General features: G+C 43.3%; 1 protein-coding gene across 1 annotated transcript; it reads right to left on the bottom strand.

Moving 5' to 3' along the window:
- Positions 1 to 2,276: 2,276 nt before the first annotated feature.
- TMEM254 (transmembrane protein 254) lies at positions 2,277 to 9,577 on the bottom strand. The gene is made up of 4 exons (XM_069796187.1): positions 9,381 to 9,577; positions 7,542 to 7,645; positions 6,212 to 6,271; positions 2,277 to 3,895 (listed from the first exon to the last, which is right to left on the bottom strand). The coding sequence occupies exons 1-4, from the start codon at positions 9,498 to 9,500 to the stop codon at positions 3,775 to 3,777; spliced, it is 405 nt and encodes a 134-aa protein (XP_069652288.1). The 5' UTR covers positions 9,501 to 9,577; the 3' UTR covers positions 2,277 to 3,774.
- Positions 9,578 to 22,953: the final 13,376 nt, after the last annotated feature.

Here is a 22,953-nt window from a genome sequence, read left to right as displayed (position 1 = left end):
TTTCTCATCAACAGAGCTTGATTCGAGCAGTGATTTGCCAAACATGCTGATCTGGATTACTTGCCTTACTTTCAGGAGTACATTAATTTCCATATATTCCATATATTATGACTTAAAGCTGAAATTGGATCTGGGTAGTTTCTTTGTGTTTTCTCCTGCAACAAGGTTACGAAGCAATCGCAGCATAAAAGCACTGTTGTAAGCGATGTGGTTATTTGTGACGTGTATGAAATTATTTCTTTTGATCACCAATGCAGGTCAAATAAATAATGCTTTATTTTTGTATATGCCTAGAAAAAACAGGCACTGTTTAAAATTTTCTTGGCATCTACTTTACGTTATTAGCATCAAGTATACCTAATTTTGCACATGCACTTTCACAGAAAGGTTTTTTTTTTTTCAATTTGAAATGGATGGCTAAACAGTATTTATTTCTCTTCAGTACTGTCAACCGCCTAGCTGGCAGAAATATCCATCCTGAAAAACCTTTCTTAATGTCAGCTTAGCTTTCTTGGTGATTTACCTTAATTAGTGGTATTCTTTATAGTAAAAGTGCTCCTGTAAGTTTCATTTGGTTTTCCTTTTGGTGGGAAGTAATATTTTGAAACATTTTTTTTACAGTGAAGTACTAACATTTGCAAGTGTTTTCTTTTGGCAGGCCTGGTGGGTTGGGTGTTGATGTGGGAGATGGTTTGACACTCAGCCTCGCCTTTGAGCTGCCATAAGAACATAAGTGTACACTTCTGTTGCTTTCCCCTTTTGTTGTGGAAAGAGTATTTTGATTGCAGTGGAAAGAGTTGTGCTATGTGATAAAGAGTCATCCTTTATTGTTACTATTAGATTAGCCTGGAGAAATGCTTATGCCTGGTGTAACCAGTGCTATTTCTGAAGAGCCTGCTACTAGCCATGAATGTTAATGTCTCTATGAGCTTTGTGAGTTGCTGACCTGGATTCATGCTTCTGCTGGCTTTTTTTAACCAATAATTTTGTAAAGTACTATGGTATGTTTATCTTGCTATGATGTTAGGAACACTGTAAACAAATATTCAGAAATGGTATCTCAGTATTATTTTGAATCTTGTCATTCTGCTGGTTTCTTTCTTTTCCTCAAGGCTATTTTACATCAAAAAGCTAGTCAGCATTGCTTATCCTATGCTTCTCAGATTTTGAGTTGGGAATCTCCTGGGCTTCAAAAACATTAGAAAACAGGCATCTGTGATGTTTAGAGCTCTGGGACAGAGGCTGAGAGCAAATACATTTTTTTTTTAAACAAATGGAAAAACCAAACTGCTGCCAAGCAAGGGTAGAGAAGAGAAAATGTTTGAAGGTAGGTGAATACAATGTAGTTACATTTCTAAAAAGTTTGATAAGCAAAGCCCAACAACCTCCAAACAGAAAGCTGCTGAGATCTGTCAAGCTAAAAAACCCCCCCAAACTAACAACAACAGAAAAAAAAACCAGACAAGCTTCAAAAAAATCTGCTGATGCCAGTTTCTGGCTACAACTTGTTCTAACTTGGAAATATTTTTTAACTAAGGCAGTTATAAATTGACTACATTTTTTTTCTTTTATAGCTTCCTTGGGCTGCACTGAGGAAGCTTTTACCATTGCCTCTCTAAAAGGAAGCCCTTCTAATTGAGTCGAGTCTAACAGCAAGCGGTTAACTTCTCAGAGCTGTGATTTATCTATAGCCATGGGAGAGCCCTGGCAGAAGGGCTGTGAAAGCTGTGATGGTTGAGCATCACAAGAGCTCACTCTGCAGACTGGCAGTGGGAGGGGAAGCTAGCATAGTAGTTCTGACCTTATTTACAGCTTCACTCATTGAAAGTGAATAGTGGGAAGCAGGAACAGACAAAAATGCCCAGTAAGAAGAAAAAAAAAGTCTTTTACCACCTTTCCTGCTGAGTCTGTAACTAGCCTTGGTGTTATCGTTACACCTCTTCCTCTGTACAGGAATGCCATCATGAAAATGTTTTTCCTTTTATCCCTTCACATTCTTAAGTTAATGCTTATTAATCATTCAATTAGAATTCATCTTATACCTATACATGTTTTAGTGCCATGAAGAATTTTAATTATTTTTTTTTACAGACAAGTCACATCAATACCTTGCCCTGTTAGAAATACCAGGCTTCTGTGGGACTCACTCTGTAAAGCATACAGCCAGCTGATCCTGTACGTTCCAAGTGTAAATACGGATACTCGTGTAAAGATGATGCCTATGTATCTTGTATAGACATTTATTTCCAGGATAAATTAAAAAGAAAAACAGCATCTTCACTTTTTTTAAAATCTGTATTTCAGGGTCACAGACTAAGATAAGAGGTTACACAGTTAAACATAGCTCAGGCTCTTGACATTCCTACTGGATTTCTAGCCCCTAACCATGAGTTTCTACTTCTCTACAAAATGTTATCAGTTTGCCATTTCAAAGAAAAAAACCAAACCCAAACCAAACAACCATTTCAAACCCAAACCAAACAACCATTTCAAACCCTTCAGTTCTCCATGCTTTAGTACCCACTGAAAAGCAAAAACTTTATGTACCTGTGCTTGAATAGGACTTCTCCATCAGAAGTGTTACAGTCTGTAGGTACTGCACAAGACATAAGTTTATTTGTTACTGCCTCATGGAGCTCTTCGTTAGAGCAAGAACAACCTTTTCATGTCCTTTCTTTCAGAACAATAGCACCACGGGTGGCGTGGTAAAGCTTCTCCCCACACCATAGTTAGTATTTTAAATAGTTACTAATTTTAAAAGTGCTAAAACAAGACAGGCTAAATTCTTGTTCAAATATTCAAAAGTAAAAGGCAGTATGATAAAAGGCTCACTACACATACAGGAAGTACTCTGAGGGGTGCTTAAGATGGTCTCTCAACCATAGATTTCAGGACATCAGCACCTGGTAAACAGTGGTATATGTTTACTCACTACATTTAATTTCATTCAAAAATACAAAATTTTCAGCTAGGTTTTGGAATGCTAATTGATTTTTTCTTTTTTCTTGGATAATAGATTACTTTTTGAAAAAGCTGCCCTCAAAGCTCCAGGATTACTACTTTATGCTATACTAACTCAAAGATTAAGATCTTCATTCAAAAGATGAGGTCATGCTGCATGAAATTTAAGGCACATGTATTAAACCAAGTTAAAGTGCTTTATGTATCCAAGGTCATCACTGCACCTCAACCTGAATTGAGACTTGGTCTTTTTAATGTGCCTGCAGCAATACAGTGGTCTGTCCTTTGTGGAATAAAATAAGTTGACAAAACTAAGTACAAAGACAAGGCTCTAACAACAACAAAGCCAGTAAAATGTCATGTAGAGAAAATACAGTTAAATTTAAATCCTATCACAAAACAGGTGCAAGTTGCCTTGTGGCTGAAGTAACTCTCCCTGTTGTAGAAGAAAATTCCTTCATGTGAAAAGTAATTTATCAACCACTACTACCAGTTGTCAGGGACTTTTCAATAATAATCAGAGTATACAGTCTATATCAAAAACTGCAGAGGAGCAACTTTTGGCTTCCTGCATAATGGGACTGAACTTTGGCAGTGCCAAGACCAAAGGGCTGAATTTCTACTGAACTATCCACAGAGCCCTGTGAATTATAATGGTCTTGTTTAGTAAGAGGAGAGTTACTTAGGTAGAAGGGTACTGATTCATGTAGCAGGAATCTAATTTAGCTAATTACACCACCTAGACATATAAGTGAGGGCATTTTCCAAAAAATGAGGATGAAGAATGTGAGAAGTGACTTCTTTCGCTGTCTTCTAGTAGTGCTTCTTGGCTGAAGGTTTGTAAGACACCAGAAGACCAAAGGAAGCATATCCAAATAACAGTGTCTGAATGAACCATTGAAACTGAATTGACGGATCAGTGATTCCTTTAGATCTGTAACATTAACAAAAGCATAAAATGTGTCAAAAACCTTATGGTCTTGCAGACTATACTGTGATACTTAAAGTAAGGTTAGATATTTCTACCCATCCTTGATACATCAGACTTGATAGAACATTTGAACTTAGCATCACTTATTTCAGTCTACTGAGACTTATTTCCTGTACTAACCAAACATACGAGTTCTTGTGATTTTAGTGGATTTAAAGCTATCTACAGAACAAAAACTCTTCCAGAGATTTCATGCATACAATTTCCTCAATAACATATAAATTGTAATCTCAGTCTATGCTATTTGAAATGACTTATCTTAGAAGTTTATGTACAAAGAACCAAGACATTAAGAGTAGCTTAATACTAATCTTAATACAGAAGTCTGTTATGTCACTGAAGGTAGACTGTATGCTAGCAGGGCTAAGAGGCCTGACAATGACTGTGCAATGCAGGATGGAGAAGCACTGCTACCTGAAGTTGTGGCTAGAAAAATACAGGTACAGGGGACTGAAGACACCTGACTTGATTTATGAAACAGAGACCTCCCTATGTCAGCTAATTATAACTTAGCATATGCGAGTTTTACTGTATATTACAGAAAATGTCACTTTTTCCTCCACTTCATTGTTGTTGAGAAATACTACTTTATTTTCAGAGAAAAGAACGAGTGTAAAAACATGATAGCAAAACCAATGGATTTCACATTTCCAGTAAACAATTATGTCAGGCATAACTGTGCTCCAACTCATTCGTTTACAAGGGAGCTCCCTCTACTGACCTTTGCTAGAACAGTTCAGCTGTTTATTGTTCATAGCCTCTACACATACAAAATGATTGTGCAGTAAGCATTAACACAACATTTCTTAATGTTCATTCTTAAATTATCTTACCAGCTGTGAAAAACTTTTCTTACAATCCCAGCTGCAGTGTTTCCAAATAAGCGCAGAAACTGGAAAACTAGGGCTTAAGAAATTTATCTGCTTATATAAAGCAAGCTTACTTGAATAGACCATATGCAGAAATGCAGGCCAACAGCCAATGACAGTACTACTACTGATTAACAAATTTGTATCTGCTTCCTCGCTAGTTTGTCCTCATGCCTCCTTTGTGACGTTCATAAGTAGACATCACTTTTACATCAGTAAAAAGTATATGGTGTTTGGTGCCCATAGTAAAGTACGACTGTTTAGTAATCTAGAGAAGTATGCCTGAAGAGATGATGATGGGCTCTCTCTTTCTTATGGCCTTTAAGACTACTCGTAAAACTTCATTACTTAGCTCGACTACAATACACCCATTTGGTACATTCACTGGTAATCAAGTTCCCTCATACTTAAAAATCACCTTAAGCCTATATACCTATCTATGTGCAGAATCAGAGTTAAAGTTTTAACTTTAAAGTTACATAATTTAAAACTGGAGCCTGGCAAAAAGGATTTATTACTAGCTCCCATTCCAAAGGCAGAAAATGTTCATCCATATTCTATTATCTCGAGAACCACCTTAAATAGCTTTCCATGGAACAAAATGCCTTTGCCTGCAAGAGATGTTACCTGAGAAGCCTGTGACAGACAACTGTGAACTGAACTAAATGAAGTGGAATACCACCATTTTTACAATGGCAAACAGACTGGCCATCTACTCTGTAGAGCATGAAAACCAATATCCACATTCTTCTGAATTATTACAAACAAAATTCAAATGAACAGAAGGATGATGTGTTTGGGTAGCATACCTTTCCAAATAATGTGTTATCCTAACATAAGACTTAGTTGGCCTCACTTTGATAGTCTGATTAAAGTGTTTTATCCCACAAACCTGCAGATACAAGTAGATCTTAAATAATACCAAATTGAAGTGTCCAATTGTATTCTCACAATATAGATGCAATCATTTAAGCAGGTAATCAGCAGTCTTAAAATTCTGAAGAGGTAAGATCTGATGAAGTTGTAACACTTGAAGTTATCGGACTATTCCTACACTATCTATTGCTCCCTCTGCTTCCTAAAGCGCAATGTCACCCAGTGAACAGCGAGTTCAGAGGCAGACAGACAAGCTCTGGCAAACCTTGCTGCTGCCAGTTCTGCAAGTTGCCATTCCTTGCTTTTGCCACCCTGTACAACAGTAACCACTAGCAGAATTTGCAGCAATCTCTTGTGGAGTATAGCAAGTATCACTGCAGCAAGAATTTTATCAGTATCCTCTGAACTAGTATTGCTGCTGAGAACCACCAAAATAAGTCTGTAGCTTATATCACTTTTATCAGAAATCCTTTTCAGAGAAACTATGTTGGGGTGAGGGAAGGGAATGACTTACTGGCATAACTTAACACCATAGAAGGCTTCTACTACGTGAATCAACCAGGATACCCAGAACCTAATAAAAAGAAAACATGTTTTATTTTGTTGAAAATTAGGGAGAAGACTGTTGTATCCAAGATGCGTTATACAGCAAATGTAAAACTGGAAGCACAGAAGTGACATCTCACTTTAACCTAGAAGGTGAGGCATGCTTCTTACCTTGGGGGGGGGGGTGGGGTGGAACCAAACACATGCATAGTCTTAAAAGAAACTGAAGTCCACTGAGAAAATTAGAGGAACTGTAACTCAAGCAATATGCCTGGACCTGCCATTTCGAATATCCACTGCATGTTTCCAAAACTTTCAGCACTTAGATTAAGTAAAAAAGCCAAATGCTTAGCGAAAGCAGTAAAGTTAATCTTAGTTAAGTGTGCAAAATCTGTATTTTTACTTACACAAGTATTTTTAGTGGTCTTAATGAGTTACTTAAGTTTTTATATGTTTAGTTCTATGAAAACAACTGTGTGTACAGATTCAGAACATATAATATGACTTGATTAGTCAAACTTGGTCTAAAATTTTTCATATAGAAGCTTTTTTTAAAAAGAAAAAGTTACACAGGATATTCTGTTAGGATCAGTTCAATACCTTGCTAAAGCAAAAGATGCTCTGAGCAAAGATGAAGTCTTATCTTCTATGTGATGCATGGTAAAATACACAAGAAAATCTTGCTGTCTTCCTGTCTTTGCAGGAAGTCAGCAAGTGACAGATCTGGTTACAGGGAAGTGTTTTCCAGCTCTTTTGTTAATTAAAATAACAAAAACTAAGTTTTGTAACCCAGCAAAACTCAGCACTATGCAGTTTCTTCAGTAGGTTATTTCTCATGTGGACAGGATCAGGATAAGTTAGTAGCAAGGTAGAAAATGTTCTTTACTTGAAGCTGAGCGGAAAAAAAAACACCAAACAAACCTAAAGAGAGAATTAGACTACTTGAGTAACAGTTTGACAGAAGAACCACTTTTATGAGGTGTTACAAATGTAAGTTTACATATGGACTAATAACTGTCTCCAAAAGTAGTATCTTAATTTTTTTCCTTTCTTACTATAACAACACAGATGCCAAATTCTAAGTTGAATTTTTAAACTTTCATACCGGTCTTACCCTGTCTAGTCTTCTACATACTTATTACCCCACACCCTTAGTTGTAATGAGCTTTAAAGAAGAGCTCTTTAAATGTAATTAACAACTGGGTTACAGGAAAGCTTGTTAACAGGGACTAAGCAGAAGAGTGAGAGAGAGACAACAGGAGAGATGCCAAATAATTATACAGTCAAATATAACTTACCCGTAGCATACCCATTTGTGGTGGTTTTCCACTAAATAATTAAGGAAGGTACCAAATATTCCCAAATAACTATAAGGTATAGTTGAAGGCCAAAGTGTTACCCACTTAAAAAAAAAAAAAATTAGTTAGCTTACTTCAAGGTAGAATTACTATCAATTTAACCTTCAAATTAGCTTTCTTTTTGCTCCCCCTGCCCCCCTCCCCCCGTCTGTCAAACATGGTTTAGGGCTCATCTATTCGTAGTATTTCAACTCTTTTATTCCATTAACATTGTCTAAGACCCATATTCTTCAACAAGACCACTAGCCTTCTAAAGCACACTTACTTAAGAAGATTCAAACGTATGAAATTTCTCTTCCTTGACATATGAGATACCAAAGTGATAAGTTTAAGGTTGCTATCTGTGTACCAAGAGTGCATCTGCATGTTAAGTGGCATTTAAGTTGTAAGCTCATTACCTATTACACATGGTAGCAGCAAAAAATATATTGTCTCTGTCCTGAAGAAGTTAATCTGATGTAACTGACCTGAAGGATTCAAGCAATGACTAGACTGAGAAGGAAGAATAACTACTTATCTATAACTAGGGTATCAGTCTGTCTTCTTCTGTCCCTTAAAAAAGGGAACGTCAGATTTTGTTCTATTTTGAACAGGGCACAGAAGATAATTGAGCACGAAGCCCAGGACCAAAGATGCACGCAGTGTTCAGGCATCTGTCCTGTCACTGAGTTGTCTGCAGTGCTTATCACTGTCTACCTTTATTTTAACAAACTGTAGAGGAGAAGCAGGGAGTCAGCGAGCTGCACACTTCAGAGTCCATTGGGGATGTAAGGTAAATACTAAGCTGGGCCAAAGCTCACACTGGCTTATCTTTCCTCTGGTATCAATGCTGCAGTTTCTAACTATATATAAATTTGCCTATGCCAGGGATGTGGCAAGATGATGGATTTAAACAGGGGATCTGCTTAAAGCTCATTTTGTTTCTTGAAACAGTCCAAAAGCTGTTTTGTGAGCTGTTTGGCCTGCCTTGACCGTCATTCTTTCAGCGGTGGTTCTTATGCGCAAACAGAAGAAAGACTACAACATGTGGAAGTCAATGGACGACCTTCATAAACTTGTCCGATATATCAAACCTGTCATTAATCTCCCCACTCCAGTAATCTGGCCTATTTTAGCTGAAGTCCATTTTTAGAAATTAAGACAACATGGTGACTGAACTAGTCTGTTTTCCAACAGCACTACCAGTTAATATAGTCTGTAACTAAAGCCGTCGCTCGTAAACGCGCCTTACTTATATCGATATAACTGACAGCTGTCCTAGCGCGAGTTTTATGGACGCACAATGCGGTCTCAGTGTCGAAGGCACTTTCGCAAGCTACCTGGAACGCAAACCCGCGCAAGCTACAGCACCTGGGTTGCTGTCATCACACCCGGGACGCTGTACGCCTTCAGTGCGGCAGCCTTGCTTCGCTTCGCAATCCAATTAAAGTACTTTATTTTTTTCTCTCAACCTCCTTCAGGGATTTGTTTCGGCTACCTCGCAGGCTGACCTAGCCAAAGCAGCCTTTTCTAGTTCCCTTTTCCTCCCGGTTTATTTCAGAAAGTGGCTTTTCCGTGGACGCCGGGACTATTAAGGAAGCCCATTCCGCAACCCCTGCGGCTTCCGAGCTACCTGCGAGCCCCGCCGGCGCTGTGGTACCAACAAACCCGCGGCGGTCCCATTCCGGCCCGTGAACGGCTCCGCAGCTCCAGCTCCGAGGCCGCTGCAGGCCCCCCCGTCTCGCCCAGGGCCCGCCGAGTCCCGCCGGCCCCGCCCCGCGGCCGCCCGCCGCTCCTTACGCCGAGGAGGATCATGCCGAAGGTGATGGCGATCATCCAGATGAGCCGGGAGCGCTGGAAGTGGCAGCTGCCATCGCGGAGCCGCTCCGCGCCCGTCGTCGCCGTCGCCATCGTCGTCATCCCGCCGAGGGCCGCCGCCGACCGCCGCTCTGCGCGCCGGGCGCCGCCGCCGCCGCTAAGACCGCCGCGCGGGGGGCGGGGCCGGGGGCGGGGCCGCGCCGCCGGTGACAGGCCGGCGCGGCCACTGCGCGTGGCGGGGGCGGTGCTGCCGGCCTGCGAGGAGCCGGGGAAAACCGGGCCGGGCCGGGTGTCCGTCCGTCTGTCTGTCGCGGGCCGGGCCGGGCCGGGCCGGGCGGCGGCCGAGGGCCGCGGCGGGGCCTTCCAGGGCCGGTGGGGGCCGGCCCCGGGCGTCGCGCGGGGCAGAAGTGGCGGCTGGGGCGGGTGTGGGGAAGCGCGGCGCCGGCTCTCGGTAGCCGGTAATTCGGCCGTGCCGCTGAGGGAACCTCCAGCGGGCGACGGCGTCGCCGGCAACGAGCGGGCGACCCTGTGACCAATACGGCGGCGGCGAGCCGTGCCCGGCCGCGGGCTGGGGCGGCGGGGCGCGCCCGGGGACGGCGGCCATGAGCGGGGGCAGCGGCGGGGCGCGCCCGGGGACGGCGGCCATGAGCGGGGGCAGCGGCGCCCCGTCCCCGCCCGGGCTGAGCCTGCCGGCGGCCGCCTCTCCCCGCCGCGGTACGCGGCCGGCCCTCCGAAGGTAGGCGCGGGGCAGGTCTCCGGTCGGGAGGGCGGCCCTCCCCCCGCCCCGGGAGCAGGAGGGGGAGAGGCGCAGCCCCCGAGACCCGGCTGTGGAACAACGCGCCGCCCGCAGCGGGCTTTTCAGCGCGGCTCCTCACGAAGTAACCGCACCAGCCTGCTTCGGGGACGGAGGAGGAGCAGCAGGCGTAGGAAGGCGGACGGTCGCTAACAGGCGTAGTCGGCCACGCACCGCCGGCTCCGGGGCGGCGCCCCCGCCCCGGCAGCCGCGGAGCTCGTTCCTCGGCGCTCGCCTGAACCGCGCGCAGCGCCCCAGGCCGCCCCCTTCCCCGCCGGGAGGCGAGCGGTGCCGCAGTTAGGCCAAGAGTGCTCTCTTGCGGCGCGAATGGTGAGCGGTGACAAAGGGAGGGGAAGCGAGGTTGAAAGGCGCACTCCGAGGGGAGGTGCGGAGCGCTGCCTCCGGTGCAGGCGTGCGCCCTACCGCTGACACAGCCCACCCGGGGACTGCAAATGAGCAGTAGTTCTCGCTGCTGGGCTGGAATAAACAGGCGATGGCATTTCTGCCGCTGAGCGGTTCGGTCTTCGGGAGGACAGGGAATCCAAAGGGCTGAGGAGCCCCGGGAAGGCTTCCTGGAGGTCCGGAAGGTCTGGGCTGAGCTGGGGAAGCCCCAGCCTGCACGCGCCATGCCCTTGGATGACCCTCAAGGCAAAACTGAAAGAGGTGCTAGAAGGCTCTAAGTTAATTTCTCCTGCGCTGGTGAGATTTAACTGGTTATAAAGCACGTTGAGGTCCACGCTTTATAGTAAATAAATGATTGTAACTACTCCTAGTAAAAAAAAAAATACGCATATACGCAATCCTATATTACATATGTATATCTATGAGGCACTCCTAGAATAATACATAATACCTTCCCTTTCAAAAACTACCGATTTAAAGCATATTAAATCCAGCATTTTCTACTCTGTGCCGTTTGGGGACTTTGGACTCGGTAGAAGTCACTAGGGCCTTGGGGGCGGCGCCCACAGATAAAAATGGGGGGGGGAGGTGTCTCATGCTTTCCTTAGCGCTTTGCTACCTGTTTGCTTGACAGTGACTTTGACAGGGTAGAGGATAAATAGAGTGAGAAATGTTGACTGTGCTGTTCTCTCTCCTTGCCTGAAGGCTAAATACAGCTGCTTTGTTAACTATGTGTTAATGATGTGCCTCTAAAGCTGTTTTCTTCAACAACTCACTAATGCAGCAAGCCCTGACATTTTCCCAGCATGAGCACTGTGCCGCAGAAAAGGGGATTGACTTTGGGTTAGTTTTGTTCTGTCCTGAGACCGTTCTGTTTCCCTCTCTCTGTATTTCATTCCCAGCTATTCTTGCCCAAAGCACTGTGCTTTTTTTTGCTGGGGTGTTCTGTGGAGATTACCGGACAGTTTGGCAAGAAATTGCTACAGTTGCTGGGAGGCCATCTATAAAAAACCTGTGAGGTTGGCTACATGGAATACCATCTGCAGGATACAGCTGCCTGCGTTGCTTTTGCTGATGCAGGAGAAAAGTGTGTGTGTGTGTGGCTCCACCTGCAACGACGTGGCATCTGGCAGAAATTTCTAAAATTCAACACATTTTTTTGTAGCCCGTTACTTAATTCCTTGCTCTTCAGAACATTCTACGCAAATCGCTTCTGCCTGCCTGTAAATCCGTGTCCAAAGGTTGTCCTGAGACCCTGAGATGGCCCGAGCTTTGTGGTGGAAGTGCCTGGGACTGCCCCCCCAAGGCGCTCTGCCCCCACGCCAGGACCTTCCGCGGGCACGACGAGGCGGTTGTGTCAGAACGTAAGCAAAAAGCGACCGACTTGCGGAAAGGATGGGTGTGCTGCTGCGCCGGGTTGACTGGAGAGGGCAGTCAGCACACGGGAAAGAAAGGGGCTGTGGGCACCCGGGCTGCGCTCTGGCAGCGGGGTGTGGAAGGAGCAGGGAAGGTGCTGCTCTCGGCCGTGGGGCGAGTGGCCCGCGGCTGGGCCCGGAGAGTCAAAGCCTTCCCCTGCCCGCTGCGCCTTGGAGCGGGACGCACGCCTCGGCTGCTCGTGTGCCTCTGCGCACGCCTGCCTTCTTAGACTGGCCTTGGAGGCCACAAGCAGCCAGGTGAGGTCGGAGACGGTGCCGTGTTATCCCTCCTGCCGCGCTCCAGTGAAGACTGCCCGTGCTGTGTCATCTTGGGCAGAGGGGAGGGCAGCTGGCTTACTCCTCTTTCACCGACGATAATCGATTTACCTTTTTATTAACATTAAGCGATATTCTTCCTGGCCTGGATAGACCGTGGTCGCAAGACCAGCTAGCCCGGCGTGCCACCCACCAGAAGGGTCAGTCTTCATGTGTGGCAGCAGCCCCCGCTGGCTGCCAGCCTTGTTGACACAGGTAGCTCTACCAGCCCTGGGCATCTCCACAGCCTCGGACTTGGAAAGTGAAATAGTTAATGAAGACAACTCCCTGCTCAGACCTTTTGTGGGGGTGGACTTTCCACGCTTCCTTTTCTAATCCAGGGCAGTGTATTTGACCTGACTTTTCAAAAAAAGGCTGTTTCTCTTGACAAAGAGGGGAGTCTTTGGAGTATTTAAGAAGCTGAATATAGCTCCAGTTTTATAATTTAAAGCCAGAACTCCTGTAGCACCATCTAGTCTGGCCAGCACAGGCCATTAAATATTACCTTGCTTCTCCAAATTGAGCTCAGTAACTTGCGCTTACTTAAAGCATACTTTTCAAGGGGTATTTTCTCTTACTCCGAAGATGTCAAAAGACAGAAAAAACACTCCTTTCAACGGTTAGTCTTCCTTGTGTTTCTTAGGTGTTGTTAGTATGTACGTAACAACTGATTTTGAGGGAGTCATTTTCCAGACTCTAGCTGAAAAGCTTGCTCTATCATGTTTTGCAAAATGTTTGTATTTATGCCTTCATATTTTGGACCAACAGGTTAGCTACCTTTGTACCTTCAACACTGGAAATGTTATTTGTCAGTGAATTGCATTTATTGACAAGTATAATCTAAATTAGAAACCACAAATCCCAACAGTGTTATGTTAATTATTGAAAAAATGCAGAACCAATTTACTTTGCCAAGTGTACAGGAAATAAAACTACTTCTGCATGCTTTACTTCACCATAACTGCTGAGATTTCTACTTTTTTCCTTTCCTCTTCTATTAATCAGTGCCACAAAGTGACTAAATGAAGACCTGGCATGCTGTTACAAGTTGGCAGCTCTCAATAGCATACTACACACCAAAATATCACCAAGGCTGAGTGCAGACAGCCAGCTTGGGCAGCTCTGGCCACGCTTACTAGAAGCCAAATTTAGATTTATAGTTTGGAACCCATATCTCTGTTGTGACAGGATTAACACAGCTCCATGTTCTTTCTCAGGCCTTTCCTATGCTAGAGAACATACAGATATTGGTAGCTAGCAATCGGCACAGCTGCCATCATGATGACAGGGCTCTGTAAGCATTTGAAAAAGATGAGCTAATCCAGCTTTACCCTGCTTCAGGCTGCACAGATTGCTAAACTAGTCTATTTTTATAGTAGTCAAGGCCATAGAAAAGAGAGAGAAAGCATAATCTTAAAAAATAAGTTGGAAAGAAAAAAAGTGTATTCTCTCATAATTGCATGCAAACATTTTTTCTTTCACTTGCATCTCTTAGTTTAGATTTCAGATTAGGTTGATAATTAAAGCCACAGGTACTTTTTACGAATCTAAGACTGAAAGAGATGTTCATTACAAGATCAACAGGTAAGGTTACTAACCATACAGTAACATGAAAATGGGATGTATGATCCTCTTTGAGATTCCAAAGACAACTACATTAGTTTTAAAAAGAAGTTTTTTTCACTGACGTTGTGTCCATAGGGTCCTGAGGTCTCCATAGTGACTGGGTATGTAAACTGAGATGGGTTAGTTCTGCTGAAAACAATAAAACAGACCTCTGCATTCTTCCTGCCTAATCCCTGAGAATAGCTGGCTCATTTCACACACTTTTTCTATCAGTAAATCACTCTCTTAGATTTTTCAAATACTAAAGTTTCTGTTGTACCTAGTAGTGGAGAAAACTTGTTCCCCCTTCAGTTTAAAAACATTTGCTATCTCTAACTTAGAGATATTGACTATCTCACTTTCATCGGGAAGTACAAAGGGTATTTGCCAGGTAGTCTGCCTCTTTTGTTTGGTGTTCTTGGTAGATGCCAGAGACTAGATAGAGACATGTTAGCTCTTCTGTGTCTTTTAAAATTCTTTAAATAAAAAAAAAAAGGAGGGGGGATTAGTCAAATTCAGACCAACATTTATGGCATGAGTCATCCTGCTGGAGTCAGTGATGTGACTTGTGTAAACAGCAACTTTCTGTGTAAGTAAGGATTAAGGGATTGGGCTGCTTTTAGGAAGTTACTTGGAAATGAACTGCAGCCAACTCTAAACTGGATTTGAAGCTGCTATGAAAGAGATGAGATACATTCAGTGAAAGTTACCTAAGGAGATGAAATTATCAATAAAACATTTTTTAATCAGGGTTAAATGACACAATGCTGTAATGAAACTACTGCAAGCAATGTCTGATTCCTAATGTAACTAGTTAACATGTGACTGTTCCTCTGTCATTTTTAATGGGGAGTTAAAAATTATATCACTTTAATCTTTCAGTTCTAAGACTAGAGAAGCTAAGGAAAAGTATGGTCTTTAAAAATATTTCATGTTGCAGTTTGATAAGCATTACAATTTTGAGGTTATTGGTCAAGATTTTCAGCAGATTCCCATACTTACAAAACAATTTAAAGAGTAATGAGATGTGCATAAGAAGAAACAATGGGGTATAGTAATTCTGCTCGTTGTTGTAATGAATATCCTTTGTGACTTGGAAGTAAATAAACCTTTGCACGTATCTCTGCTGTATCCTTCTCATAGGAAAATAGATTCCTTGGATGTATGATAAAATGAATTCTCTTCTATCCCATTTTTAGCACAATTAGGAGCATAACTCAAGTCTTGGAAATGGTCAGCTATAAAGGTCCCAGCCAAATACTTTATTCTTTGCAAGGATTAAGAATGAAGTAATACCTATAAGCTATAAAGGTATGAATTTCTCACTGATTTTACTACAAATTCTGTTTGTGCATTTGAGACAAATTTATGTCAGACTTCTATATGCTCATCCTAACACTGTGGGTTTTTTGTCTTACTAAAAAGGAACAGAAGGATGAAACAGACTTTTTTATCGTTATGTGCTTCAGCCAACATTGCAATAATAAGCCCTACTACATAGACAGCCAAAGCTCACCAGTTTGAAGTCCAGGTTGCACGGAGAGCTTCAGTTTTGATCGCAGTTGTGCATTTTACAGTTTTGTATTTGTTTTTACTGATGTTTGCTGGAAGTCAATAACTTTAGTCCTACTAAAAATATTTTGTGAACATCTCTGATGGCTTTCTTTTATTGTGAAGTAGCTTAAAAAAATGAAAGAGTAACAAGTAACATCTGTTTGAAATCTCAGTTTATAAAGGTTGGATTTATGCTACAAGTATTTGGTGGAATTTTTAAAATTGGATATATGCTACAGGTATTTGGCAGGATTTCTTTAAAGGTATGTGGGGAAAAAATATTTTACATCATTTGGGGAAGCTATTTAATAATACTGAACGTACCTTGCAGGGAAAAATTACATGTGACCAGACAGCCTTGTTCATATTGGTCATGGAAAAACCTGAGTAGTTTAGACTATTCAAAACTGTATTACATAAGGTAAGGGGCTATGACTCTGCATACCAGCATCTTACAGCGTTATAGACTGAGTGGTTAAAACAGGATGAAGGAGTAAGTCTCCAGCAAACCATCAGCATTTTGATGCCTTGTTCTGTCCCTTAACGACTTGATGACAGTGCATGTGTATTTTAGTACATAGTATTTAGTATCTGGTATCACTTCTTGTTTCTCTCTGAAGGAATTCCTAACTCTTTATTTCTGCTTCCTGTTTTGAAAGGCACTGCCTTAGGTTGCCAAGTTCTTCACATGCATGGTAGTAAACACAGAAGTGCAGTGTTGGGAAAAAGGAAAGGTTTCCAATTAGCTCACTGTTCTTGAGGGTCTATTGGGACCAGCTAATGCATCTTTATTGTGTTTCTCAGTTAATGAACAAGTCATGTCAATTGACACAGTTTTCAAGCTCTGAGTATTTTTTTTTCCTACATGTCTGAAATAGGAATATTGTGATGGAAAAGCTAGCTGCAGTACAAAAAAGCCAGTGCATATCTAGCAAAGAAATGGGGTCACTACCAGATGGGTGAGATGGGTGGGAAGCACATTTCATTACAGCCACATGGGTGGGGATGTTATTTGGGAGATGAGAAGGAATAGAACTGACAAGGGAGGTTAGAGTGATAGTTCTTTGAACAGGGAGGAGAAGACTCCAGACAACTTGTCTCCAGTCCCAGCAGACTAGCCTTAAGGCCAAATTCACTCATCTTTAGGCGACTAGTTATCGTAATCAAGTTCGGCAGACTATGATGTTGCGATTTGTTGTATTTCTATAGTATCATGTGGGTGTGTTTGTATTCTGCCAGCACAAGAAAAAGATATAGTCCTTGTCCGAAAACATCTACAGTTCAGAGGTCTGATCCTCTCAGGTGCTGAGAGTCCACAAGTGTTTCTGGAGCTGATCAGTCATGGGGCATCTGCCAGTTACACAAACGGCACCGGTGAGGATGATGACGGAGACTTTCTTACAAAGGAAAGAAGACAGGGAAGGAGGCAGGAGGGAGTACGAGGGAAAGGATTACCATAAAGCAATGCAGACTGGGAACCTGACCGTACTGGGCATAAAATACTGCTACATTTAAATGAATTGTATTTGTCTCAGTGGTGCTGGAACAAGCAAGGGCTTGCCAGACTGAGCTGCACTCAGTAATCCTCTGGAGGCCCAGGCTTGATTTCAGGAGGATGTTTTATACACAATTTTTTGCTGTTTCTTGAGACAGGATTTTAGTGAACACAGGTTTGCTACTGCATGGGTTCCTGTGCAGCTTTTCTACTCGGCATTCAAAGGGGTCAAGAATACTGACAATCTATGCATGAGGCTTATTAAAAGTGGAAATCCTACTCCAGCCCATTCCCGCACTGGTGCAGACTCTGCTCTGCTGATTTGCCCTTCGCTGTGGTCATCCTAACTCTTTACAGGCTCAGGCTCAGCCTGTCCAAACTCTAGATCAGTGTTCTGTCTGGCTGTGTGAGGCAGATCTGTCCCACAGAAGAGAAATTTCCCTCCACCAGAGCAGGAGACATCATATTGCATGAGAGCGGGAGCACTAATCACTACCTTGCCAGCAAGTCTGTGCTATCCTACTTCCATCTCCCAAGACTTTTTTTTCTACTGCCCAGAAGAAAAATGAATGGTGTTGGGCACCATCGGGCTACCATTTCATAAAAGACACAAAGTTTGCAAACACTTTGGCTTCAGTTTTACCTGGGGTCTTATTTCCTTTAAAAATTAAGGCAGTCTTCTCTTTAAAAGGGATGACAATTTCTTTCAAGATTGTCACAGGGCTCAAAAACTTACCAGTAGGCAGCATAATGACAATAGAAGTAAGGAACCATTTTCAGGTTCAGGTGATAGATTACTGTTACACTCAGAAAGGAGAACTCGGAGTTTGATAGATAGTTCTGTGAGAATGCAAGCTCAGTGATGGTCAAAAAAGCAAAGCAAATGTTAGGAGCTATTAGGAAAGCAATGGAGAAAAAAAACCATTATCATCTTAATACTTAAAACACTGTGATTCCTCTACATCTTCAATTCTGAGAGTCATTCTAGTCTTCCTATCTCTAGAAGGGATACAGTAGAACTGGCAAAGCTCTGAAGAGGGCAACATGAATGATCAAAGGCACGGAGCAGTTACCATAGGGCGAGTAATCATGGACCAGCTACCGTAAGATGGGATTCTTCAGTCTGGAAAAGAGGTGGCTGAAAGAGGAAAGTGATGGGGTTTGATGAAAAAATGGGCAGCATGAATCGCTGGAACCAGCAAAGGTCATTCCACATTCTTGTGTGGGAGGCAGAAAGCACCAAATGATTCTAGCAAGCAACATGTTAAGAACACATAAAAGTGTTCTTTCTTTCATGTAACACATGGTTAAGTCCTAGTCAGAGGATGCTTTGGAAGCTAAAATTTTACACAGGTTGAGAAAAAGACTGACTAAATTCACAAAATAGACGCATGTTGTGTTTTCTGTATACTTAGAAACTCTTATCCACATCAGGAGGTCTCTGGACTGAAAATGACTGAGGTCATCATCATCATTGCTAGGTAAAAGTACCAGTATGTGGCTGACTAAGCCAGTTATAGATACCTTCCTTCCTTAGACAGGTATCATTTTTGGCCATTGCTGAAGAGTTAAATATCAGGCTGGACAGGCATTTGGTCTTAGCAAGTATGACCCTTTTTTACAGTTACCCTAGATTTCAGATAGTTACAATCAGTGCCATGAGTTATTTTAAGGGTTAAATACGAGAAAAAACCTAAGTGTGAGATTATTCAGTGTTATGTGAAACTGGTCTGATGCCTTTTTCACCTTGAAATCTATAGATTTTAATGGGAACTGAGTCAGAGCAAGACTGGTATGTCTCAAAAGTGTGTGGTGTTTTCAGCAATATTTTTTTCTTCCACCTTCAAATGTTAGAAACAACATTCAGGTAGGGAAAAAGGCTAGAGCAATGCTTTGGCATCATAAAGGCATTTATTGTAAGGGAAAGCTCAGTGGTGCAGGTGACAGCTCTCAAGAGCCGGTTCTGGACTGGGGAATGAATGCTCTTAGAAAGCAAGGATTATCATAAGTTTCACCCTCTTTTTGCTCAAGGTGCAAAACGTGCCTCCATCCTGCTTGCCCTGACACATCATGGAAGCATGCATGTCTGGCCACTGAATTATTTTCAAAACAAGACAGGCTGCTGTAAATGCTCCTTTCCCTGAAGAGCAGGTGAGAGCACAACCATCACTTGGCTGCTCATGTTCTTTGGAGGGTTCCTGGGCGGGTCTGGCTATGACACTACTGTGCATAGGGAGAAATCTTTGTGGAAGAGAATCCACATTGTTTTGCTGAATTCCACAGTTTTCCATTTGAACATGAAATCTCTTTGCAATTCTCCAGGGTTGCTTTGTAGCATTTTTATTTCAGTGATGTAAGAGCCGCCTTTTACTGCCAAGCCCATAATTAAAGCAGTGTTGACTGGTAAGTAATGGGCTGCAAAATGTGTACCAAAAGAAAATTAAAGATGCGCTCCAGATAAGCAGGGCATGAGCATCCTTTTTATGAGGTGTTAATGTCTGAAGACCAACTAGTGAAATTGATCTTGCCTCCTTCAGGATGAAAGTTCTGCTTAAACATCAGTAGCATTGTACTGCCCTAGAAAATGTTTGACGTAGGGGTTTCTAAAGGGCTGCGCTTGTCCTAATACTCCCCAGGCAGGCGCCTGGTGACAGAGCCCATGCTGCACTGGGTAATTCGGCATCCCATTCATGCTAGCATGATTTTAGGGTCACCTTTGCAACTCCTAACATTAGGGCTGCTCTAGAGAGAGAGAGAGGAGCTCCCGATGCCCTGATCTGGTCTAGGATAGATGCAAACCTTATTTGAGAGCCATTTTAAAGAGCACCGTGGCTAGTCCTTGTCTAACAATTGTGTTGTCTCTCCTAAATGTCCTTTACATACGTATCTTTCATTTTTGTTTTATCTTCACCATATTCCACATATGATTTGGATTCCTCTGTAGATGCACTTATACCACGACTCTGGCATAAAAGGAGCATTGGCAGATGACACGGTGGGTTTCCACATTTGAACTCTAGTGAAATGTATAGCAAAATTCCATGGATTTTGGTAGGAGCCTGAAGACAATCTATGAACTGAAGAGATGCTGGTTTCACTAAGCATGCTGCTTTGGGTATTCCTGCTTCTTTCCCCACACTCTTCCCATTCCTGTATTTGTGAAAGTAATAAAAAATACCGGGGGGAGCGGGGGGGAGGATATATACTATTTTACTGACACAGTTTAGAGAAAAGATTGAGTAGCTCACAAACAGTTGTTTTGATTAGAACTGACATGCAACAGCATGATGATACCAAGTGAAAACGGGCAGCAAGGGCTGGTCAGTATTGTTGCCTGGATTAGTGTATGGTCAAACTGTACCTGTAGCAGAAATCAGCTCTTACATTAGGTCAAGTCCATGTGTCCCAGCAGAAGAGGGGGAAGAGGAGGGGGAGGCAAAGATTGCCATCTTCTTTCCTGGAATCTCACTTAAAAACAAAACTCACAATCAAAGTCTCTATCAATTAGCATTGCAAAGAAAATCTCTGAAAATGGAGGGTGTAAAGAGGCTGCCTGGCAGAGTGCCTGAAACAATAACTCTGGGAAGTGTGAACTGCTCTCCCTATAGCCAGAGGATGTTAACAAAAGCCTGGTCTATTTGACCTAGCTAGTAGTGATGGACAGTCACTATTAGCAAGTAGTGCAAGTCAGTGCAAGCCCCTGCTGACTCCTCTTTATCTCTTCTGCACTGGCTGGGGCTATAAGGTGTATATGTGTGTGTTGGAGGAGGTGGCTTCCCTGTCCTTTTGAAATCAATATTGCAGGCTGCCTGCAGGGTCAGCTTTGTGTTGTAGTTATTCCTATGAGATGATGTTTTCTGTCATGAAAATTTGAAATCCAGAAAGAAGAATGACAGCATTTGTTCCAACCTTCCCTGTGGCCAGACTGAATGAGTAAGCTCTCTTTGTACCCTGCAAACATCCTTGGTATCCTTGATCCAGTTTATGATGTGTTCCACGGACAGTTGCATTGGAATTGCAGAGAGATGGAAAGCTCACATACAATTCCATACTTTCTTGTGCCAGTTTAAATTGGGGCTCCCCGAATCTCTTTTACCCTCTTCTCCTGTGCATCCCTGTCCCATGCTGGTGCTTGAACTACGCTTGCCAAAAACTAACCTGGAAGAAAAAAAAGTGATCAGTTTTTTGGAAGGAGTAGCTCTGTGAGTTGGCTTATTTGCTAACCAAGTGTGTACTGGAGGTGGCACGTGCAGGACTGCGTGCGAAGCCATATCGAGGCTTAAAGGCAGGTAGAATTGCAGCCTGCATGCTTAGAACAAGAAGGAATAGCTGAAGCTGGATTTGCTGCAGAGAAGACTGTCAATAAAACTATGCCACCAAGCTTTATATCTCTGCTTATTGTGTGTGAGCCTTCACCTACCCCTCCCTACATAGGTATCTGAATATTAAAAGTGAACTGAAACCGAAGGACTAGCAGCATACCTTGACTGTACCTAGAACTGCTGAACCACTTGCCACCTGGCCGCTTTTTTCCCTTCTCCCATGTGAAAATTCTTGCTTAAACACAAATTTTATTGCTTACATGGACAGGAAAATCTCTGAACTATCCTGGAGCTCTAGGGGAGAAAAGAAATCTCGTGGGATGTATCTGTGCTGTAACAGACCAGGCTTAGGGCAATGCTATGGTAGAAGAAAGGGGAGGAGTACTGAGAAATTGCTTTAAGCTGTTGTTTCCAGATGTTTTGGACTACATGCTGCTGGCTGCTGTTATCCCTTTGAAACTCTCACTGCCTTCATGTGCACTTCTACTTGAAAATATCATTTAGGTAAAGTGGTTTCTAAGGGCATTTACCTTGCCTTGTGGACATAGCTGCTAAAGGAATCCAGTCTCTGAAGTACTAGACTCACAGGGGCTGACTGTTGCCCCTGTCTGGAAGGATATTAATTTTTGTTGTGAACCACTGTGGTGGTGTGTGTAATGTTAAAACCCCGACCCAGCTCAACCCAAAAGTGGCTGAGTGCATGGTGGATGCGCTGGTCCCTGCAGAATGCAAATAGTGTGTAACAGCTCGCAGACTTTGTCCCCATACCCTTCAGCTTCAGAGCAAGCTGGAGCAGGTCGCAAATCTGAAAAATGAATGGGGACACGTTGAGATGAAAAACACATGAAGTAATGATGCCGTTGTTCTTGAACGCCTCCAGTGATAGCCATTAATGGCCTCATTTGACAAATTATTACATTGACTAATTGATTTGCTGCTGTTCTAATCCTGTTCTAACATCTAATCCTTTCAGCATTGCAACTATTGCTCCCTGTAAGTCCTTATGTCACTCTTGGCTCTCTTAAATAATATTTCCGGCCTCTCTTTTGGATTAATACGTTGATCATGATTTCACCTTGGGCTGAAAGCAGAGACCTTGCTTGTTCTGTACATGACTAGGATGAGTAGAGCTGTCCGGAGGAAAAAAAAGCAGCCCTAGGACAGGAAAAGCTCGTGGTGAGCATTTCGTCACACGCTCGGGAGGGAGACTGCTCCTTCTCCCCCAGCCGACCGCAGAGCGTGCTGGGGGAGGCTTTGTCCTTGTCGTGAACGGTGGGGTTTGATGCAATGTCTAGTAAAGCCGCCAGCGATGAGAAACGTCCCACGGATGGGAATAGGAGCGGGGTAACTAAACGGGGAGGACAAGGACTTGTCACCCCGGTGCAGTAAGAGCTGGGATGGTTTCCCCTCGGGAGAAGGGCGGTGTGGAGGCCTCCCCGCACCCGGGGGAGCCCCGTGTTCCCAGCAGAGCCCCAGGCCTGCCGTGCCTCCGGAGAGAAGGGGAGCCTTCTCAGAGGGCCGAACCAAAGGTGACAGATAACTTCATTAAATTATCCACTCTCCATTTGAATTAAAGAAAGGCGGATGGGTTTGTGGCGGCAGCAGGGTCTTCGCCGGGAGACGCTTTGGCTCCTTGGACGGGGCGAGACCTCCT

This window comes from Haliaeetus albicilla, chromosome 11, assembly GCF_947461875.1.
Source record: "Haliaeetus albicilla chromosome 11, bHalAlb1.1, whole genome shotgun sequence".
NCBI classification, from domain to species: domain Eukaryota; kingdom Metazoa; phylum Chordata; class Aves; order Accipitriformes; family Accipitridae; genus Haliaeetus; species Haliaeetus albicilla.
Note: the sequence above shows the minus strand (reverse complement) of the source record. Positions and strands in the feature narration are given on the sequence as shown.